This window comes from Protopterus annectens, chromosome 8.part0, assembly GCF_019279795.1.
Source record: "Protopterus annectens isolate FY-2018-M chromosome 8.part0, PAN1.0, whole genome shotgun sequence".
NCBI lineage: Eukaryota > Metazoa > Chordata > Ceratodontiformes > Protopteridae > Protopterus > Protopterus annectens.
In genome coordinates this window covers 1,937,884,500-1,937,907,662 of record NC_056741.1, presented here as the reverse complement: position 1 = coordinate 1,937,907,662, position 23,163 = coordinate 1,937,884,500, and the positions used below count along the sequence as shown (strand labels likewise).

Here is a 23,163-nt window from a genome sequence, read left to right as displayed (position 1 = left end):
CCTTTCTCCCTCTACCACTCCTCTCGAAGGTTCTGCTAAAATTCATACAGGACAAACCAAGGACAATTCTTATTGCACCAGACTGGCCTCGCCAGCACTGGTACCCCCCCCTTGTGATGCATAATACTGCTGGATCCATGGCATCTACCCTCAGACACCTTCCCTGCTGTCCGAGCAGGTGGGCCAGATTCTGCACCCTCTGCTTCAAACCCTGAACCTTACAGCCTGACTAATTCTTTGAGCTCTCCAGTAGCATCCCTCAGTAGGCAGATGCTAGAGGTCATTCTGCAAGCAAGGAGACCTACTAGTAGAAAATCATATGCTGAAAAGGAGAAAAGATACTCTTCCTGGAACCAGACCCAGTGTATGGGCACTAAGGTGCCCAGTTTACCTCATATTCTTCAGTACGTAACAGAAATGCTCCACAAGGGCCTATTCTTCTCAATTAAAATTCATGTCTCTGCAATTTCAGCAGATTATAATACTGAACCTCCCCTCTTCTCTCACCCCATTAAAGCAATTTGTCTGAGGGGCTAACAATTTGACACCCCAGGCGAGCCCCATACTCCAGGCTGTGACCTTAACTTTGTATTGGAAAAGCTCACTCTCCATCCATTTGAACCAGCTGCAACTGTAGAGTTAAAATTCCTTTTTTGGAAAACAAGCCTTCCTTCTAGCCATCACTTCAGCAAAAAGAGTGCCTGAATTACAGGCCCTCGTGGCAGTGGAGCCCTTCATTATCTTCCATGCAGGCAGCGTTTCCCTCATGACCAATCCTTCCTTTATGCCCAAGATGATGTTTAGTGTGACCCTAAATCAGTCCGTTCATTTGCCTACCTTTTTCCCTAATCCACAAAAAAAGAACGAATTCTGCAGTCTTTGGACATGCACAGACATCTTAGATTTTATTTGGACAGGACTAACCCTCTCAAAAAATCTGGACAGCTGCTAGTTGGCTTTACTGCAGGGGCAGAGGGGAGGGCCATTTCAAAGCAAACCATTTCTAAATGGATAGCCCATTGCATTCAATTCTGCTATAAGCACCATGGAAAAACCTACCCCACAGGGGATAAGATCACATTCCACCAGGGCTGCATCTAACTGTGCAGCCTTTCTCAGAGGGGTCCCTCAAGCTGCTACCTGGAGCTCTGTTTATACCTCCAGCAAGCATTACCACATGCCTATTTTTTCTAAGTCCAGAGCTGGTTTTGCCATTGCAGTTTTGCAGGGCTTAATATCTGGTCCTAATGCTCTCTAACTTCCTGCTCCCTTCCTTAGCTTTGGGAATCTACCCAAATGTAATGACTGCAACAGTGAAACACTAACATAGTACAGTTGTGTACACTTACCATAAATGTAGATGTTTGAGTGTATTCACTGTTGCAGTCGTGGTTACCCTCCCTCCAGCCCCCTTACTTCTGTTGGCTCTACCTTTCCTTCTTGTTTGGTGTCTTTGAGCTTTCTGGTGTAGTTGCTTTTTGTTGAAGGTGTAACATAACATATAATTGCTTCCCATTATGGGGGCACCTGACATCTGGGGCAAGAAAAAAGTGATGTAATGGCATCGGGTGCATGTTTTATACCCCCTGATGACCTGATGTCATGGAAGAAGATACCGCATCCAACGCAGGAATCCAAGACTCTGGTATTCAGGCCAGCTGAGGGCTGCCTGCAGGCAGATAACCCAAATGTAATGACTGCAACAGAGAATGCACTCTAACATCTACATTTATGGTAAGCGCACACAACTGTACTTTATCCCTAAAAAATAAGCTAGAGTCCTGTTAGAATAAAGTTGCCAAATTTGCAACTAATGCCAAATATTCATCCCATCACTCCTCTTCCTTACAATCACTCAGTTGGCTTGAACTCTCATGTCACTTAATGTACCTGCAATTAACCATAGCACATAAAATGATATACAGTCCATCAGATTGCCCAGCACCATCTCCTGTCCTAATTCACTACCACCCAAGTAGATCACTCAGGTCTGATAACCAATTTATCCTGCAAGTTGACAAACCATAACTCCCAGAAGGGCAAATGCTCTACTCATTCTCTATTGCCAAACTATGGAATGCACTCCCACTAGCTATCAGGACTATCTGCAACATCTTCTCCTTCAAAACATCATCTATCCACCCTCTGGCGCTGTAGATGCTCTAACTTCCATCTTCCTAAGACTTGACTCCTCTTCCTTGCATCTTATCACCTTTTTCCTCTACTGCCTCCCTCCGAAACTTGACTCCTATTACTTCACACTCATCACTCCTAGCACTAATCTCTCCCTACGTCTAATACATATACCTTAGATAGTTATTGTATTTGTACCTATATTAATCGCTTCCAAGCTCCCTACTTCTAACACTTATACTTTTCGATAGTTATTCTAATTGTACCTATATTAATCACTTCCAGACTCACAACAGTCTACTGTGTGTGTACACTAACATCAGTGTGTACTAGAGTATGTTCCCTGGATTTACTTCAATGCCTTGTGTTTTCACATTATTTCTTTGTACCAGCTGCATTTTCATATTGTACATTATTGTATTTATAATGCCTATTATGACCATGCTTCTTGTTAAGACAGACCATTCCAATATTTAATTCTTATACTAATCGCCTTTGTGGGGTTTTTCTCCCTGGGCCTCCACTGAAAATGGGTTGTTCTTGGCCCAGTGGACTTACCTGGTAAACAAATGCCAATAAATAACTGGGAGATTTTGAGGGAGTAACTTTTGATTTCACTCCTCTCACCAATTCAAATTCTGAACAGGAGGTGTTTTCTGATAGTACCTTTAAATAATTTTCTTTTTCTGAAACCATATCTGATATGATCCAATTCATCATAATTTTTTTAAGGATACTGGAATATTATTTTTTACAGATAGAATTTCCTCAGTGCACACCTGTACTTCTAGCATTAGAGGAGGTTTTATTAGTGTGTAACATGCCTGACATCCAACCAGTCTGCATCCCCAAAGAAGGCAGAATGGTATAAAGTTACTCATTCTTATTATCTAATCCCAGATCTGACCCTACAGTAATTTCTTTGGCAAATCTGCTGCTGTAAAACGTTTGGTAAATGCTAATCCCTCCTCTTCCAATAAGGAAGAGAAAGCTTTTGATAGATTTGTGGGGGGAAAGTGTATTCTTTTGCCATGCTTGTTTATAGAATTCTTAGTTAAGATCAGATGTTAGCTTTTCTTTCTTTTGTAAATGTGACAAAAATTACAGCCACTCTGCCCTCTTTGGAAATCTCTTCCATGAATTCCTGTTTTGCTTGTGTGTCAAATCACCGAATCCACTCTGAAGTGTGCATATTATTCAGCTGATGGCTTTTAGAGCAGCTGTCACTGCAAGCACTTCTGTGGGAAGGTTTGCATGGTTACATGTTCAGAATTTACCTCAGGGCATTAAAGCTAAAATTTTAAAATTGCTTTAAATAGGGAGGTTGGTCTTTGACTTTATGTGGCTGAGTTTCTAAAGAGAAACTGATTCGAGGGTGTCTCAGAGTTTTCGGCCCTCCTTCTCCAAGTTTGCTAAAAGTGCTGCACCTACCTCAGCACCTTTTTGTAAAAAGCAGAAAAGCAGACAGCAAACTTCTGGCAAGCAGATATTCGAGTGATGGCATAAAAGCTCTAAAGGAAAAGAGGAGCCCCAAAAAAAACACAAGGGCAGTCCAAGTCTGAATGACTTTTTGCAAATGGCAACTTCCCTCTCCTCACACTGGCAATTCTTTTAATTTTCCCCGTGTCTGTCTCTCATTTTCTGTCTTTTGTTTTATATCTCACCAGTGTGTTCTGAAAGTGATACTTCAGCATTACAAATGGCATAGAGTCCCTTCATCCTTTTGAATGGAATCCTTTTCATCCTTTGGATCAAATTTCCTTTTCCTCTTGACATTCAGCATCTGTCAACTCAGGATAGTAGAATCTGTCCTCCTTTCTCTGATAGGGAATGTTTATTTTATTCACGAACGTTTGTTTCTAGAACCTAAGAAGGAAGTTTCCTGAATGGTAGTCCTAGACCATTCCTTTCTAGATCATTTTTTGAAAATCACAAAATTCAAAATGTTATCCTTTCAAGACCTGTTTACTCTGATTTCCTCTTTCAGTTTTTTAGTAAGCATCATTTCAATCTAGTTTTATCAAATTCCTGTAGCTCAGAATTTCAGATGTTTGGTTTTGTGTGTCCGGATTGCACTTAATTTCTCTGCATTGCCTTTTGGGTTATGTACTGCTCCAAGGGTCTTCACAAAGTTTTTACTCCATTAATAGCTTGTTGTGGACTGCAAGGTATTCATTTTTTCCTTGTTGAGGCAACTTGCTTGTCTTTACCAAGTTTTTTTTTTTTCTTTCTTCAAAGTACCAAGAATATATTACTATTGGGAAGAGGATCTTTACAGAATCGGGTGGCAGGAGAACATTCAGAAGTTTTGCTAGACTCCTCCTCACAGGGTTCTTTGCCTGGGTGTGTACTAGGGGTTCCTATCACTTCATCGAACTGTGTATTCACCGACACTCACCTCTTCGACACCAATCCATCGACGTCCATATCATCGACAATTCCGGTAAGCGATCTTCCCCCTCACAGGACCCATGGTAGCGCTTCTTCCTGTGTAACACCGATCAGGGTTTACGTGGTTCTGTATAATTTACCTTTAAAGCGCTACCATGGGTCCTGTGAGGGGGAAGATCGCTTACCGGAATTGTCGATGATATGGACGTCGATGGATTGGTGTCGAAGAGGTGAGTGTCGGTGAATACACAGTTCGATCAAGTGATAGGAACCCGTGTACTAGATACCTCAGTTAAAGTGCATTTCTTAAGGAAAAAAGTACATGTATATTTAGCTGAACTTCTATTCCCATGTTGCAGTATTCTGCATGTGGGTTTACTCCTCTTTTCTCTTGTACGTACGGCCAGTATACAAACGTTTTCAGTCCCTCTGAGGTGCGTCCGACGTGACTGGGGGAACATGGTCCATAAAAGTGACGGCACGCATCAACGCTCAGAGCTTTTCAGTTGCTAGTCGTACACCAGGTGCTACTGCTTCCGCCAATATCTCATTCTACTAAATCAGATAAGTACCCCATTGGGGAACCTTTTAGTCCTTCTAAAATTGTATTGACTGTTCATGTCATCCAGAAATTGTAAGTGTCAATGCGGCTGCCAGATCCCTCACAAGAACACCCACGATGAGTGCCTTTTCTGTTTGGGACGGTCGCATGACCACAAGGCCTGCCCGATTTGCCAGGTTTTTGTACCCAGGACCCTTCGCAGCCATTTCCGCATGTTAAACTTTTACGTAGAAAACCAATACCTTAAGCAGATCACTTTAGGGATGGAGGGCTCCTCAGATGTTCCTTCGGAACCGCCAAAAAAGGCCAGGACCCCACGGCCTTCTCTATCGCTGAGCGTCTTCTGTCCAATCCTCAGCCTATTTCCGACTTTGGCCTGGTAGAAGGATCTGGATCTGCCGCATTGGATAGAGTGGATACCTATACGGATGCCACACAATCCCTCGGCAAGAGCACGTCAACTAAGGCTATACTGCCATCTGTTTACAACGCCGGGTGGGGGACGGACCAGCATTTTCCGAAGGCTCGTTTGACCCATCCAATCCTTTAAAGTCTTCAGATTCCAGGCCTCACTAGACGCCAGCTAGGCCCCTTAAAAGAAAGGAAAAGAGCACATCTCCCCCTCTCCTGAAAGCATGCCTGATTGGCAGGCCTTTAGTCAAAGCCTTTTTAGTACTTTCATGGCTTTAAGGCCTACCCTCCACTGTTGGTTCTCCCACATGCCCTCCACTCCTGAGCCCTAGGCCTCAGACCATAACACTAGGGAAGGAGAGGATTTCTCGTATTTCTCAGAGGAATCACTAACTTGTACTTCACAGATTTCATCTCCTTTGGGATATGTCTCCCCAGAAGGCAAATCTTTTCACCCTGCCTCTCCAGCAGAAGACTTTACATTTGGAGAAAGTATCTCCAAGATGAAGGAACACTTCAAATGGGAATCCTGGGAAATGACTGAGGTCCAAAAAAGATGATATGACCTCATCCAGTTGGAAACCCCAAGCCCATCTGCTGTTCCACCCATCCTTCCTGCCTTTTTAGATGCCTTCTTCTCAGCATCTCTTAACCCAGACACCAAACCTCCTGCTCTACGCAGACCAGACAGACTTTACAAGGTGCCTGACACCACTAAGAACCTGCTTAAGTGTCCATCTGCTGACCAAGCCACTATATCAATATCTACGGACAAGGCCTTTACGCTCCTGTCCACTACCACCATTCTTCCTGCTGACAAAGAAAGCAAGACAGTGGGACATCTAGGTAAAAAGATTTATACTTCAGCTACCTTGTCCTTCAGAGCAGCAAATTATAGAACTCGCATGGCCAAGTATGCCTTATCCCTTTTGGAATCTGCCTCCAAACTCCTCGCAGATATTCCAGACTGCCCTGCCAAAGCATCACTGTCATCTCTCCTGGCCTTCTCTTCCCAGGTTACCAGACACTATAAAGTGCAGTTATGATGCTGCTGAATCCTCATCCAGGTCAGCAGCATCAGCTTCTGCCTTGTGTAGATATTCCTGGCTTAGTCTCCAACCCCTGCCTGATGACTTCAGGATAAAGCTGCTTGATGCTCCCCTAGGCAGTACTGCCTTACTTGGCTCCAAGGTAGCAGACATTTTCAAGTCCCTTCAGCAAAAAGGTAAAGAAATGTAGGACCTTAAACATTTGCTGATTTCTCCCATACCTAAGTTCCAAAGAAACGGTCCTGCTAAAATCCAGTTCATTAGGAAACACACTCATCCTGCTGTTCTTTCAAGGCATAGAAAGCCTACAAGAAAACAACCTCCTCCAGCTGGAGCACCTTCCTCCTTTAGCCAGCGACCACACTTTCCAGACAGGGCAGATAGCATCTGACTACCTGCCATCCTTACCTCCTCCACCCCCTCCTCCTGTACCTCTGTCAGCTCGACTCTCTCACTGCCTTCTTGTGTGGACCAAACTCCACCTCAGACAAAGTGGGTCCTGGCCATACTACAGAATGGTTACTTCATGTCTTGGATCTCCCCTCTAAAAAGGAGAGGCATCCCACAACCACCTACAGAACAGTTGCACCTCATGCAACTGGTCCACCAGACACTAATAGCTCAGGGCACCATCGAAGCAGTTTCCCCAGCTGCAAAAGGAAGGTGATTCTATTCCAGTATCTTCCCGGTCCCCAGGAAAGACGCACCCTGGAGACCTATACTAGACCTCTTCCCATCTCAAGCTTTTCTTTAAGGTCCGTACCTTTAGAATGTTGAGTATCCCAGCCCTATTCCCCCAAGGATTCATGGCAACATTAGATGTTCATCGTGTTACCCTGCTGCAGTCATCTCACTTGGGTTATCCTGCAGTCAGGCGGTCCCGCAATTGGCCCGAGTTCCAAAGTCTTGGTCCGGTGTCGGTTGCTGTCGCTTTTTCCCTGACGTCAGTGCGCCAGGGGTATATAAGCGGCATCTGACTCCATTTTCTTCAGTCTTTCTTGCCGCGCGGTGCCCAAAGCAGAAGCAGTTCGCAAGTGCCGGTCAGCCGACACCTGAGATTTTCGATTCGAATTTCAGTCCAAAGTCTTCAGTAAAGCTAAGCACCCCGTTGGGGAACCTTTTCTTGCCTTAACCCGATGTCAGAAAAAGTTAACAATTGCATTTCTTGTGGGAAGCAAATACCTCATAAGGACTTCCATTCTTATTGTATTCCTTGCCTAGGCCCAGACCACGACGTCACAGGTTGTCTGTTTTGTGCTAGGTTTAATAAACGAACTGTCAAATGCCGTTTTGACTTCGCTCGCCTACTTGGGATCTCAACTTTGTTCTGGAAAAGCTTACACTGCCGCCCTTTGAACCAGCTTTTTCAGCAGATTTAAAATTTCTTTCATGGAAAACTGCCCTGCTACTAGCAATAACCTCAGCTAGAAGAGTCTCAGAGCTACAGGCACTAATGGCAGTGGAGCCTTTCCTCATTTTTCATCAAGACAGAGTCTCTACGAACTAACCCTTCCTTTATGCCAAAGGTGGTATCCAGTGTGGCCCTAAACCAAACCATTCATTTGCCCACCTTCTTCCCAAATCCCCAGAACAAAGGAGAGAGACTCCTGCACTCTTTGGACATTCACAGGCAATTATGTTACTACTTGGATAAAACTAAGGCTTTCAGAAAATCTGACCAGCTCTTTGTAGCCTATGCTGCAGGATCACAAGGAAAAGCTATCTCAAAACAGACCATTTCTAAATGGATAGGGCATTGCATACGTTTCTGCTACACGCATCATGGGAAACCGGTACCTGCTAACATTAGATCCCATTCCACCAGGGCTACAGCTACATCAGCAGCCTTTCTCAGGGTAGTGCCAACCAAGGATATTCTGGAAGCTGCAACTCGAGTTCAGTGCACACCTTCTCCAAACACTATCACTTACCTCTATATTTTAAGACTAGAGCTGGTTTTGCCACTGCAGTTCTGCAGGGCCTACTAGCTTCTTCTAACCCTGTTTAACTCCACCACCCATCCTTAGCTTTGGGATTCAACCCAAGTGTGATGACTGCAACAGGGTAACACGATGAACATAGTACAGTTTTGAACCTAACATAAATGTAGATGTTCGAGTGTTCACCCTTCTGCACTCCAGGTTACTCTCCCTCCATCCCCTCTGAACTAGCTGAACTTAGCTGTACCACTCTATCCTATACAACCTCTGTGGTGGCTGAAGGTGTTGTGTTTTTATATATATATATATATATATATATATATATATATATATATATATATATATATATATATATATATATATATATACACACACACACACACACATATATATATATATATATATATATATATATATATATATATATATATATTATATATATATATATATATATATATATGAATTGCCTACCTATTGGGGGCACCTGACATTTGGGGCAAGAAAACATCAGGGAAGAAGCGACAGCAACCGACGCCGGACCAAGACTTTGGAACTCGGGCCAATTGCGGGACTGCCTGACAGCAGGATAACCCAAGTGTGATGACTGCACCAGGGTGAACACTCGAACATCTACATTTATGGTAGGTACAAAACTGTACTATATAAAGGATGCCTATCTCCACATCCCAATAAAACCTACTCACAGGAAATGCCTGAGGTTCTTTGTGGGTTCTTACTTACAATTCTCTGCCTTGCCTTTTGGACTTTCCACTGCACCCAAAGTCTTCAAAAAATGCATGGCCCCAGTAATTCCATTTTGGAAAACAAAAGGAGTACAAATATACCCTTACCTGGACGGCATGTTGATCCAGGCTGCCAGCCATACCCTTCTACAGTCACTGGGATTTCAACTAAATTTACCAAAATCGCATCTACAACCAACCCAAGACATTGTCTTCCTTGGGTGCAGAATACGCTCAGACCTCATGGAAGCATACCTACCACCCGCCAAAGTGAACTCTTTGACAGAACATCATCTTCTGATCCTTCACTCCACAGAGTTGACAGCAAGGCAGTACCTCAGATTGTTGGGCTAAGTGGCAGCCACCATCCCCATGCTACCTCTAGCAAGACTGCATATGTGAAAGTTAGTGGCATCTTCGGTCAGTCTGGAAACAGCACTCCCATCCTCGAGCACAGGGTGCCACTTTTCCTTACCTGAAAAAGGAACTACAGTCGTGGTTGGCACAAGTGAACCACAACCCAGGTCTCCTCTCCAACCACCTCAGCCCACACAGGTCATGCACACAGATGCCTCAGACTTGGGGTGGGGAGCAACACTGGGCCATTGAAATGTGTAGGGCCTGTGGCCAAAACCTCACAAGTTGGAATATATAAATGTCCAAGAGATGAGGGCAGTTCTTCTAGCACTCCAGGCTTTTCTGTTTTTTTTCCGGCAGGGACTTCTGAAGATATACACAGACAACACCACTATGCTGTTGGTATCTCAACAGACAGAGGGACCAGGTCTTACCTGCTCGACAGACTAGCCTTTCCGTTATGGGAATTTGCCACCTCACAGAGAATCACCGTACACTCAGCCTACATTCCCACTCTCCACAACTCCCAGGCAGATTATTTGAGCAGAACCATCGTAAACCACCACAAATGGATACTTCACAGAATGTCTTCTTGGATCTGGTCCACAGGTGGTGTACATCTCAAATAGACCTGTTTGCCTCCTCCATCAACAGGCAACTTCCTGGCTTTTGCACCAGGACACCATAACCCCAAGGCACTGGCAAACGGATGCCTTCTCAATCTCTTGGAAAAGGGAAATATCTATATGCCCCCTTCCCAGTCATTCAGAAAGTTCTTCTAAAAGTACAGGACACTCCAAAAATCTTGTTGGTGACTCCCTACTAGCTCAGACAGCACTGGTTCCCTTTACTTCTACAGTTGTCTAAGGGGAGTCACCAAAAGTGTGTCTCCCCCCCCCCCCCCCCCCCGAGTGGACCATCTCACACAACACAAGGAGTCACTGATTCATGGCAGCTTCTAAACCTCACCTTGTAGCTGATAGGATTCTGATCCCCTTCTGAAACCTTTACAATGAGGACGTGCTCAATGTCCTGCAGGAGACCAGGAAACCAAATACAAGAAAATCCTAGCTTTCTAAGTGGAAAAGATTCACTTCTTGGTGTCGCAAAACAAAGCTGGACCCACTTTCTAGTGAACCACCTATAGTCCTGTCTTACCTGTGTGAGTTACTGCAGACTGGCTTGGCTTACTCGTCCATCAAAGCTCATCTGTCTGCAATTTCAGCTTGCCTTCTTCTGGAACTCCTTTAGCATCTAGGCTTCCTTCTAAACCTTTCTTTAAGGGGGTACTCCATCTCATAACTCCACCTCAGACCTCCCAGGAAACCATATCCTCCTCCTTGGGATCTTAACTGTGTGCTTGAAAAGCTGACGCTCTCTCCCTTTAAGCCAGGAGATAGTTTCTTTAAAATATTGCACATGGAAAACTGTACTGCTAGTAGCCCTGACCTCGTCCAGATGAGTATCAGAACTACAAGCCCTTATGGCTGTTCCCCCCCCCCTTTCTACTTTTCCACAAGGATAAGGTTACCTTTAGAACTAACCCATCCTTCATGCCAAGGTGGTGAATGACCCGTCCTTTAACTGGGCCTTACACTTGCCTGTTTTTTCCCCAGCCCACGGGGGGGGGGGGGGGGGGCAGTGAGAGGGTGCTGCACTCTCTAAATGTGCATAGACAAATCGGGTTTTACCTGCATAAAACAAAGTCCTTCAGACAGGCGGGCCAACTCTTTGTATCCTTCCACCCTAGAGTCCTGGGGAAGGTAGTGTCTTAGCAGTCCTTATCTACTTGGATCTCCAAGGCCATCATCTTCTGCTACCAGTTCCATGGAAAATCCCTCCAAGGGGCATTGAAGCCACATTCCACCAGAGCCATGGCTTTTTCAGGAGCCTTCTTTAAGGGCCTGGATACCTCCACTGTTCTAGAGGCAGCTACTTAGTCTTCTGTTTACAGCTTCACCAAGCACTACAAACTTGATCACATCTCTAGATCCAGGGCACGGTTTGCTAGGGCTATCCTTCATGGATTGCGGGATCTTCCTCTAAGTCACCCCCCAATCACACTGAGCTTTGGCACTCATCCATATGCAGAATACTGCAACATGGGAATGGAAGGACATAAGTTGTGTAAAATCTTACCATAACCATAACCATAGCTGTCCTTCTCTTCCATGTTGCAGTATTCCTTCCCACCCACCTTCCACTTTTGTTAGGCTACACTTCCCTTTCTGGGTGGCACTAGAGTGGCATTGCCTTTATTAGGACTGGCTCCGACTGGGGCTTTCAGTTCTGAGGGCTGGCGCATGCCAATGCCACTTTTATGGCCCACGTTCTGTCAGCCACATCAGACATCGCATGCACCTCAGGGACTGAAAACTTTTGTATACTGGCTGGCCGTACATATGCAAGACAAGAGGAGTAAACCCATATGCAGAATACTGCAACATGAAGGAGAAGGACATCTATGGTTATGGTAAGATTTTACACAACTTGTCTGTTACTGAGTTTCTACTCAGTCCAAATCTTCAGCGAGAGAATTTCACAGGATACTGCAATTCATGGCATCCATGATTCATTTAGCCAGACTCTACTTGAGAAAGATTCAGTGGTACGTAATATTTATATGGTCCTAACATCAATATTGTGACTTTCTAGATTCCAGTTTTGTGATTACTAAAGAGGTGACCACTTTGGTGGCGAGACCAGTTTTATCTGATTCCTGGTCTCCAGTTTTCCCCTTTGGTGACAGCTCAGTCTGTAGTTACGGATATCTCGGACTTTGAAGTGCTGTGTTTATGGGTGTATAAGTGCTGGGCCTTGCCAATAACAGTAGATACCCTACTAATTGTTACAGTATTGCTTCCCTCCCTCCTACCCTTTTTTTCACATTTATTACTTTCTGGACCCTCTACACCTTATTGACCAAGGGGGGTGTATTCACCTCTCTTCCTTCTGTTTCAGCTGGCCTACTCTTTATTTATGGTCCTTGCGTCCTTCCAGGGTCTCCTGGCTTTAGATATTTTAAGATCTTGTACTCTTACATCCTCCCATTGGGCTGAGGTCATACACTGGACATATGCAGTGTCCAGAAGGTTTCAACGTTGGTATGCCGGGTGTGTGTCCGGTTATCTCATTAGAATAACGCATCTATTTAGAATGCATCAGCAGTGGTCAGTAGGATGAGTACGGTTCTTACACAACTGTACTTCCTCTACCTTACCTGTTACTGATTTGCCCAGGCTTTGCTTTTTGACTTTTGAGATCGGTTTCTCAGCTTTACCTGTAAAGCAGCCATCAGTCAGCACAGTTTTACTTTCCTTTGTCTTCGAGAATAAGTTTGTCAGGGAGTCTTTTGTGAGTCAGTCATCCCCCGTTTCTCAGCTGCTGGTGGGTGACACTTTTGTGGCTGCTCATTGATGTTCATTGTGTTTCACTGTTGCAGTCATTACAATTGGGTTATCCTGCTGGCAGGCTACCTGCAGTCGGCCCGAGTTCCAAAGTCTAGATCCGGCATCGGTTGCTGTCGCCTCCTCCCTGACGTCAGTGCGCCAGGGTTATAAAAAATGCAGCTGATGCCATTTTCTTCCGTCTTTCTTGCCACTCGGTGCCCGAAGCAAAAGCAGTTCGCAAGTGCCGGTCGGCCGACTCCTGAGATTTTCAAATTCGAATTTCAGATCCGAAGTCTTCATTAAAGCTAAGTACCCCATTGGGGAAACTTTTTTCTTACTCCAGACTGAAGTCAGAAAACGTTAATAATTGTATTTCTTGTGGGAAGCAAATACCTCGTAAGGATTTTCACTCTTACTGTATTCCTTGCCTAGGCCTTGACCACGTCATTGCTAGTTGTAGGTTTTGTGCTAGATTTAGCCAACGCACTAAGCGTCGGGACGATTTTGCATTTCATTACTTTGGCAGAAGATTCAATTGTATAATGCCGTCGGAACAGCCGACGACCGGAGTTTATGAAAAGTGCAAAGAAAAAGAAAAGGACAGGCATCCGAGGTCCAAAACCGACGACAAGGCTTCCGTTAGGCCCGTCTCCGGTTCTCAGTGAGGCGCTTTCGCAGCCCCTGACGCCCACTACCTCAGAGCCACAAGCTGCTTCCGACTCCCACATGGAGCTGACTAGGCCGCTGGAAACTCAAGGTATTGGACACTCGGAAACTATTCCCTCAGATGGGTCCGGAGCCACTGAGCAGGCGTCGGCTTGTGAGGGTGTTTTCAGGCCTACACAGTTGTATGTAAAGCCATCTTCAGCTTCAAAGGCAAAGACTAAAGCAGCTCTAAAGACAAAGAAACAAGTACTGCATTCTCCTGGACAGGCCTCCATGCCTAAAAAACAGATGCTTAAAATGGCCGAAGACCTAATTATTTTGATCAGGGGTTCCCATCCCCCTCTTGATAAGAGGCCTAGGCAAGAGAAAGAATATGAATCTTCAGATCAGGTTTCCATTTCTTCTGATTCCTCTTCTGAACAGGTATATTCCCTTCCTCCCTATGAGGATTCTGATGCTGAAGAATCTATCCCTTCAGCCTCACCTCCTGAGGATTATTCTTTTGGGGAGACCCTGCATACTCTGCGGGAGCATTTCCATTGGGAGAGCCGAGTTTACTCAGAATCCAAGAAAAGGCTCAGAGACTTCCTTTTATTACCCCAACACAGGCCACTTGCTATTCCTCCTGTTTTAGACATTGTAGATTATGTATTTTCAGAGTCTGGTCTGTCTCCTGACTCTTTACCTCCAGCTCCTGTTAAGTCAGACAGATACTACAGGGTTCCTGATTCGCATAAATTTCTTTATAAAAACCCTGCTGCTGACCCAGAAACTATTTCTCAGGATCCCAAGGGGGTCAAGGCTTCCACGGCAAAAAGCCCTATCCCCTCTGATAGGGATTCAAGGGCCCTGGAGAGATGGGGGAAAAAGATTTATACTTCTGCTACCTTGGCTGTAAGAGCATTAAATTGTCAGTTTCATATGCTTAAATATCAGCAATATCTTATGTCACAGCTTAAACAGAAAATGTTGGCAAATTCAGAATGTGCAGAAAACAAAGAAATGCAGGATTTACTGAATGCAGCTGCACAAGTGGGAAAGCATACTTTGCAATGTGGTTTTGATTCTCGAGGCCTCCTGCAGGGCCGCAGTTACAGGTTCTGTCATCAGGAGGCATGCTTGGTTAAAAGAACAGAATCTGCCCGATCATGTTAAACCAAAGATGCTCCATTACAACATGATACCTTGTTTGGTGTTAAAGCAGAAGAGGTGTTGAAGAAAATGGAGGACAAAGCTAAATCTATGCAAACAGTGAAGGATTTCTTACAGGTACGGCCTCCCAGATTTAGCAGGAACTGGCCTACAAAGAATTGGTCCTTTCCAGTGTCAGACAGGCCACAAAGAGGCAGATACAGGCCCCCCAGAGGCAGATCACAGCCCCAAGGCTCATACAGGCCTAAACAGTGGGGTGCTTCTACCTCCAAAAGCGGAGAGGAAAAATCACAGCCATATAGGAAACAGTCTCAATTACTTTCCCCTGCCAGCACCAATCACTTATCTTTTGGCAGCTCCTTTGGGGGGGAAACTAGCACTTTTTTCACAAAATTGGCACATGATCACCAAGGACAAATGGGTCTTAAATATCATCTCTCAAGGATACAGGTTCCACTTTCACACCCTGCCAAGGCCAAACGGTATGCCAGACCTGCCACGCAATCAGTGGGCAGAGGCACAAAAACAAGTTTCATCCCTCATGGACATGAGAGCCGTTCAGCAAGTACCACAGTAAGAGCAGGGACAAGGATTTTACTCAAGGCTATTCTTGGTACCCAGAAAGGACAAAGCCTGGAGACCAGTACTGGACCTGTCTATCCTAAACACACTCCTGGATATTCCAAAATTCGAAATGTTAACTCTACAGCAGCTTCTGCCCATGCTGGGCAAGAAGGCTTGGCTTGTGACTTTAGACCTAAAAGAGGGATACCTGCATGTCCCAATCAGACAATCATGCAGAAGATAACTCTGATTTATAGCTGGCTCAATGCACTACCAATTCTCTGCACTGCCCTTTGGCTTATCTACTGCGCCTAGGGTCTTCACAAAATGCCTGGCACCATTGCATTTTGCAGACAGAGGAGTACAAATATATCCTTACTTGGACGATTGTCTTATTCAAGCAGAGAACAAGGACATTCTACTACAGCATCTGACGTTTGTAAAAAGATTACTAACGGGTCTAGGGTACACAGTAAACGAAAAGAAATCAAAGCTCGTACCCTCTCAAGAGATAATATCCCTGGGTGCAAGCTTAAATACAGCTGCCTAGGTGGCTTATCTCACGCCAGACAAATACAGACAACTGAGTACTTATTTGAAAATGTTGGCAACAAAGACCCAGTTATCTGCAAGAAAAATTCTGCAGGCTTTGGGCTTCATGGCATCCTGCATACTGCTAATTCAATATGCAAGACTGCATATGAGAACTTCTGTGGTATCTGAAAAGTGTTTGGACTCAACATTGCCATGGCCTGGAAACAATAATTACTCTCATTCCCTGCCTGCAACAGGAGTTTTGATGGTGGGCAAAAGCCTATCAACTCAACACGGGACAGACATTCACCTTACTCACAGCCAGGCAGACATTGACAGCAGATGCATCAGATTATGCCTGGGGGGCCCATATGGCAAGAAGATGTATTCCGGGCACATGGTCCGCAAGTCAAATGCATCTACATATCAATCAAAAAGAGATGCTAGCTGTTCAGAATGCCCTGACAGCCTTCAAGGATCAACTTCATCCAGGACAACTACTGATAAAGGCAGACAATACTACAGTCATGTGGTACATAAACAAGCATGGGGGCACGAATTCCTACCCCCTGTGCAGACTAGCCATGAACTTGTGGGACACAGCACTGACTTACCAAGTACATCTGCAAGCACAATTCCTGCCAGGAAGGATAAATACTCTGGCAGACGAACTAAGCAGAAACCTAATGGATCCCCACGAGTGGAAATTGGATCCACAAGTCTTCAGCATGATAACAAGGAACTGGGGATGCCCGGACATGGAACTATTTGCCTCCCCTCACAACTGCCAACTACAGAGATTCTGCACAAGGACTTATCACAAGCAAGCATTGAAAGTGGATGCTCCATCTTTCAGCTGGAAAAACCTAACAGTATATGCCTTTCCTCCTCTGCCTCTCCTCCCCAAGGTACTCCTCAAGGTCAGACACGAGAAGCCAAAAATTATACTGATTGCCCCAGACTGGCCCCGCCAGCACTGGTACCCAATTCTAAAGAGCTTGTCTGAATGCACAGCTTGGACATTACCTCAAATTCCTCACTTATTGACCCAACAAGACAGTCCGATACTGCACAGCCAACTCAGGACCTTAAACCTGGCAGCATGGCGGATAATGTAGCCATTCAAGACACATCTCTCTCTAAAGCAGTGATGGATGTTATTTTGGAGGCCAGGAGGCCTAGCACCAGAAAATCTTATGCAGAAAAATGGAAGAGATTTTGTGCTTGGAACCAGGCGCTAGGTATTGACACGACTGTTCCAAATATTCCTCAGATTTTGCAATACTTAACTGAGATGCTAGATAAAGTCCTTTCCTTTTCACATGCCTCTGCCATTTCAGCTCATTACAATACAGAACCACCTATTTTTTCTCATCCATTGCTAAGGCAGTATCTCAGAGTGGCCAAAAACATAAGACCTCCAAGGAGAGCACCAATACCTGCTTGGGATCTCAACTATGTCTTGGAAAAAAACTCACACTGCCTCCTTTTGAGCCAGCCTCTGCAGCTGATATAAAATTCTTATCCTGGAAAACAGCTCTGCTCCTAGAAGTAACCTCCGCTAGACGAGTCTCAGAGTTGCAGGCACTCATGGCTGTGGAACCTTTTATCATTTTCCATCCTGACAGGGTTTCACTAAGGACAAACCCTACATTTATGCCTAAGGTAGTGTACAGTGGGGCCCTTAACCAAACAATTATTTGCCTACCTTTTACCCAAACCCACAGAATAAGGGTGAGAGACTTCTGCATTCTCTGGACATTCACAGACAGCTACGCTTTTACTTGGACAGAACCAAAGCTTTCAGAAACTGAACAACTTCTAGTGGCATAATGCTGCAGGATCACAAGGAAAGCCTATCTCAAAACAGACTATTTCAAAGTGGATAGGCCACTGCATTCATTTCTGCTATTCACAGCATGGCAAATCAGTGTCTAAGGGCATTAGGCCACATTCATCCAGAGCAGCAGCCACTCCAGCAGCCTTCCTCAGAGGAGTACCAACAAAAGACATTTTAGAGGCTGCAACTTGGAGCTCAGTGCATACTTTTACAAAGCACTATCACTTGCCTCTCTATTCTAAATCCAGGGCAGGCTTTGCCACTGCAGTTCTGCAGGGCCTGATAGCTTCTCCTAATCCTATTTAGCCAGCCTCCCAACCTTAGCTTTGGGATTCGACCCAATTGTAATGACTGCAACAGTGAAACACGATGAACATATTAGAGTTGTGTACCTACCATAAATGTAGATGTTAGAGTGTATTCACTGTTGCAGTCCAGGTTACCCTCCCACCATCTCCCTTCTCCTTGGTGGGACTTATCTGTACTCCTCTATTCTATACAACCTATGTGGTGTATTTGCTGGTAGATGAAGGAAAAGTTTTGTGTATGCATGCTTATTGGCATAATTTAGCTTACCTTTTTAGAGGCACCTCACGTCTGGAGCAAGAAAAACTGAAGAAAATGGCGTCGGCTGCATCTTTTATACCCCTGGTGCACTGACGTCTGGAGCAAGAAAAACTGAAGAAAATGGCGTTGGCTGCATCTTTTATACCCCAGGTGCACTAACGTCACGGAGGAGGCGACAGCAACCGACGCCGGACCTAGACTTTGGAACTCTCGCCGACTGCGGGTAGCCTGCCAGCAGGATAACCCAATTGTAATGACTGCAACAGTGAATACACTCGAACATCTACATTTATGGTAGGTACACAACTGTACTTTCCACAGACCTCCCATCTTTATTTTTCCAATCCCGTTCGTTTAGTAGATCTTGCCACAAAAGGCAGGAGGATACCCACATCTTCTGCAGCTGTAGGGATGTACTTAGCAGGCAAGAGGGAATCGCTTTTTGTTGAAATTGGAGGAATGTGCAGGTGAAAGTTAAGTTAGCCCGGATAGGGGACATGCATTTGGGAGTGTAGTGTACCCTCTGAGAGTCTCCCCACCTTTAAGGAGATGCTCAGGAGAAGTGAACATGGTGTGAAAACCCGCAAGTCTCTGATTTTCTGTTTCCATATACAGGGTAGATTTACTGGGATTTGCTAAGGAGCTCGTTAATGCTTTTTCTTTGCCTTTCTGTTATTCAGGCAAGAAGAGTTCCCTTTCTTTCTGACTTGGATTTTCGGTTAGAAGAATGGACAGTGCAGAGGTGTGGTTGTATTTCAAATTTTTTCTCAGTATAAAGATACTTTTGTCAGAATGTTTTAAATGTTTCCCTTCTGTAGGCTTTTACTTTCCTGAGACTTTATCTTAAAGTGAAACTGTTTTTCAGTGGGAGCAGATTGAAATTACTTTGTTGTAGAAAATGTATTAAGATTAGATTTGTTACAATTGAACATGCAAAAATCTGCATCTGTTCCCTGTGTTGCCTGCTTCAGAGAATGCTTTTCTCACTGCTTCTAGTTTACCTGGCAGTGAACTTTGTGCCCCTTGGTCAGGTTTATACAAGGTACCTCAGATCCATAAGTATTTGTTTTTTAATGTTAAAGCAGATGCAATGGTTATTTCCTCTAGCTAAAACTACTTTTTCTGCTAACCCCAATTCCCCCTGGTAAGGATGGAGAAAGCATTAGCTAAGTTGGGAACGAAGGTGCGTTCTTGTAGACTTTGAGCTTTCAAGATTATATGCTGAACATTTTATCTTTTGAATACATGCAGAAGGTAACTGATCGCCTTCCCTCTTTTAAGGTAAATTATTTTAATGTTCTTATACCATCTGCTTGTCATGTTACTAAGTTTATTTTAGTGTGCCTGTGATGATGTTGATTAATCCTGTAAAGATGCTTGCTTCTGGGTCATTATTGAGGAGATTGGTTTGGCTTTGTTTTCAAAACCTTATTGAAAATGTTAAGGTTGAACTTATAAATTCTACCTTAGATAAGGAAGTTTTGTTTTACCCTTCTGCAGTTCATGTGCTTAAGTGTGAGAGGAAAGCTGGTTCGTGGATTCAGATTTTTTTTAACCCTCTTTCAAAGTAAATAGAAATTTCCCCTGCTTCTCAGCTGTTTTTTCAATAATTAGTTTAAGCAGCAATGGGCCACCAAACAGGATTTTAAAAAATCAGTTGTAATGATCAAAAACAAAAGTTAAACTCTGAAAAGGCTAGTGACTGTTTTTGGTCAGCATGACTGTTTGCTTATTCAGGCTGTTCCTTGTTCCCACCCAGGCTATCTCTCAATCTCTCCAAGGCTTCATCTCCCTTTTGTGGCACCACATAATTTCAGACAGATTGGTTTTAAATGTAATCCAGCAGTAATCCCACTTGACAATGGAAATCCTGCCTTCCCTCATTTCCAGAGTATTCCTTCTTGTCCAGTGAATGAAGTCTCTCTCTTCCCATTCTGCACCACATGCTGTTTAAGGGAGTTATAGAGCCTGTATTTGTCAGTTGGGCAAAGACTTTGTTTTTCTGGTTCCAAAAAGGGTAGGATCCTGGAGGCCTGTACTGAATGAATAATCCTGACTGAAGTCACTGTTTGCAGTATTCTGTACATGTGGTTTGTTACCACTGACATATGGCTGGGGTACCAAAGCTTAACCTTCCCTAGGTTGTACTTCTGGTGTGTGACCTTATCTTACAAGTGTAGCAGTATACAGGTGGACGTATGAATGTAGACCCTCATACTGTCTTGCTGCTACCCCGAATACAGGTTGCTTATCCATTGGACTGATTGTCATTTGGTACTGTACCCTCAGAAAGACAGAAGTTCCCCATTGGGGAACTTTCCTCATTTACCTGTTTTGTTGTGCTCTGCATTAAATGTCAGCTAGGAGAGGGTAAGTGCGAGTGTAGTAGGCAGATCCCATACAAAAATCTGCATACCCATTGTTTCTTACTGCCTAGGTGTGTAGCATAACTAAAGGTCTGTTCTATTTGCATATCCTATGTTTCAAAGACCTCGTGTGATCCCATTTGGCTTGGCTTAACACTTTCTTGGTGACTCATCGTCTCTGAAGCATTTGGCACACTCCAAGATGGTCGATCCTGCTTCTAGATGCATCTCTACCCCCTAGAAGAAACTCAAAAAGGCCCAGGCTGGATACTTAGTCTGCCTTTATTTTTTTTTCCCTATTTTTTTTTCTTTTATTCCAACACACCCACTGAGGTTCCAGAACCTGCTTGTACATTCGAATCTGCCTTTGTTGCCCTCTACTTAGGCCTTACTGGAGGTCATTATGGTGGTGTAAGGCCATATGACTGAGGAATTAGCTGACAAGTTAAAGGTGAACCATGGATCATAAACTGGGAGCCCAGAGGGCATCCCACAGATTCTAGTTGGGGAAGAGATTTTTTTCTGGTAAGTTGATAGAGCTATATCAGGGGTCTGAACCTCCTCATTTGGTGCAGCATGTCTGTGTTCCCCCATCTGGGGAGAAGGAATGAATGAATTTTCTTTCTCAAGGCAGTTATGGCTGTGAAACATATCAATGTTAAGTTCTCTCTCTTGCCTTCATTCTTGCTGGTTGGCTCCGACTTGGCCATTTTCTAAAGCTCGAGAGCTATTTACTGGCTCAAGGCCTCCCTATATCCCACAATGCCTGGCGCTAGATCTCCAGATCTCGCTTGCCACTTTTGCTACGAGGTTGCTCTTTACTGGCTCAGGTCGTACTTTTTTGTGATACTTAGTTGTTAAAATTTAGTATATATTTAAAGCTTTTTTAGTAGTGTATTACTATTAAATTAGTTTTAGTACCCTCTTGATCTTTAATCCCTGTGTTTTCTTCCTTTTAGGAAACTCGTTTTTGCTTAGAGAGTTTCTCCCCTCCCCCCTGTCTCCCTTAAAGTAGCCGTTTTAATTAGAGGCTAACCCCTTCCCTTTTATAAACCCTTTTTCCAATAGGAAGTAGCGTTTAGCATTTGTAGTTAGAGATAAATTTCTTGTTTATTTTTCTAGTATTGTTACTCTTTGAATTTTTGTGTGAAGGTGTGGGACTAGTGTGTGTGTGTTTGTTTGTTTCTTTACACTAGTGTAGTATACTTCCGTTGGTATCCCTTTTTCTTGAGCATGTCATAGGATACCAAGGTATCGGGGTTCAAGAAGTGTGACTCGTGCTGTCAGAAAATGTCTCTGACAGACGGTCACACTTCTTGTGTTTATTGATTGGGCGTCCTACACCTGCAGGACTCTTGCTCGGTATGTCATGCCTTTAGTCAGAGAGTCCTGCAGGAGCATAGGAACAAGTTGATTCTTAGAGGGTTACTAAAACCCGAGGGGTCTCCGGCGTAGCCTCAGCCAAGGAAAACCCCTAAGCCCACCAAGCAGTCTGCTCCCAGTATGGAGCCGTCGCCAGGTGGAGCATCTGCTTCCATTTCGGTTCCGTCCGGAACCGAAGTATCTGAATCTCACTCTGCTCCGACCTTGGTGTCAGAACCATCAGGGAGCCGTAAGCGATCTAGGTCGCCATCCCTAGAGTAGATTCGCTCGGCTTAGGGGTCGCCTTTACTACAGTCTAAACGGAGCCATCACTCTTCTCGGTCCTCGAGGCTATCTGATCATGACTTGGAGAGGGTGGTTAGACTCCTCAAATCGCAGGCCTTGGCTAAAATGTTAACTAGCCCTCCTCATCAGGCTGTGGCTGTTCCTGTTTCTGAAGTAGTTCCTCCTCCGACTCCTCCTGTCAGTTCGGAGCCGGAGTTTGTTTGCGCTCGGATCTTGGAAATGTCGGCGCCGATGCTTCCCCTTTCGGCTCATTCTGCTCCGATTTCTTCAATGGTTCCATCCTTGGAGGGATCTGGGTGCTGAGACTCCCACGTTGGCTCTGAGGGGGTGAGTGGCATCGGACCCTTGTCCGACCCCGTTCTCCCTCTCGGAGCCTCGGCGCAGGTAAGCTCGGCTCCTACATCTGCCTCGGAGCCGTCCCTTTCGGTGCCGGGGAGGATTCCCATCTTTTCGGAGCGGGGACCCTCTTCTCTGCCGGACAGGGGCGCCTTCGAGGTCATGAGGAGCGTGCTGACTTCTGAGTCTGCACCTTGATCAGCCCCTTCGGCTCCTCCCCCCAGGGTGCCTGCTTCGGTCTCTGCCCCTACTCCAGACCCCAAGTGAGGGTATCAAACGCTCCAGGTCACCCTACTGGGTGTATCTTCCTCTTCCGAGGCCTCCCCTGAAATTTCAGAGGAGCCCCCTTGAAAGAGGAAATGTAAGAGGAAACATGTTGACTCCCCAGAGTCTGTCACGTCAGATACCGACTTGGAGGATTCTGAAGGGTCCCCAAGATCCCCCTCTGAAGATGTCTCTTTCTCAGACATGCTTGAGATCCTTAGGCTGAGGGGG

General features: G+C 44.8%; 1 protein-coding gene across 4 annotated transcripts in view; it reads left to right on the top strand.

The window, feature by feature from the left end:
• Positions 1-23,163, top strand: part of CTCF (CCCTC-binding factor) — a 2,058,695-nt gene that overhangs the window by 471,564 nt on the left and 1,563,968 nt on the right. For 3 of the 4 annotated variants that reach the window (XM_044081452.1, XM_044081451.1, XM_044081453.1), the window contains exon 4: positions 18,979-19,040. The exons of the other annotated variant lie outside the window; for it this stretch is intronic. In XM_044081452.1, coding sequence (XP_043937387.1) covers positions 19,026-19,040 — 15 coding nt within the window. In that variant the 5' untranslated portion in view covers positions 18,979-19,025. The remainder of the gene's footprint in view (positions 1-18,978; positions 19,041-23,163) is intronic. 4 annotated transcript variants of the gene reach the window in all.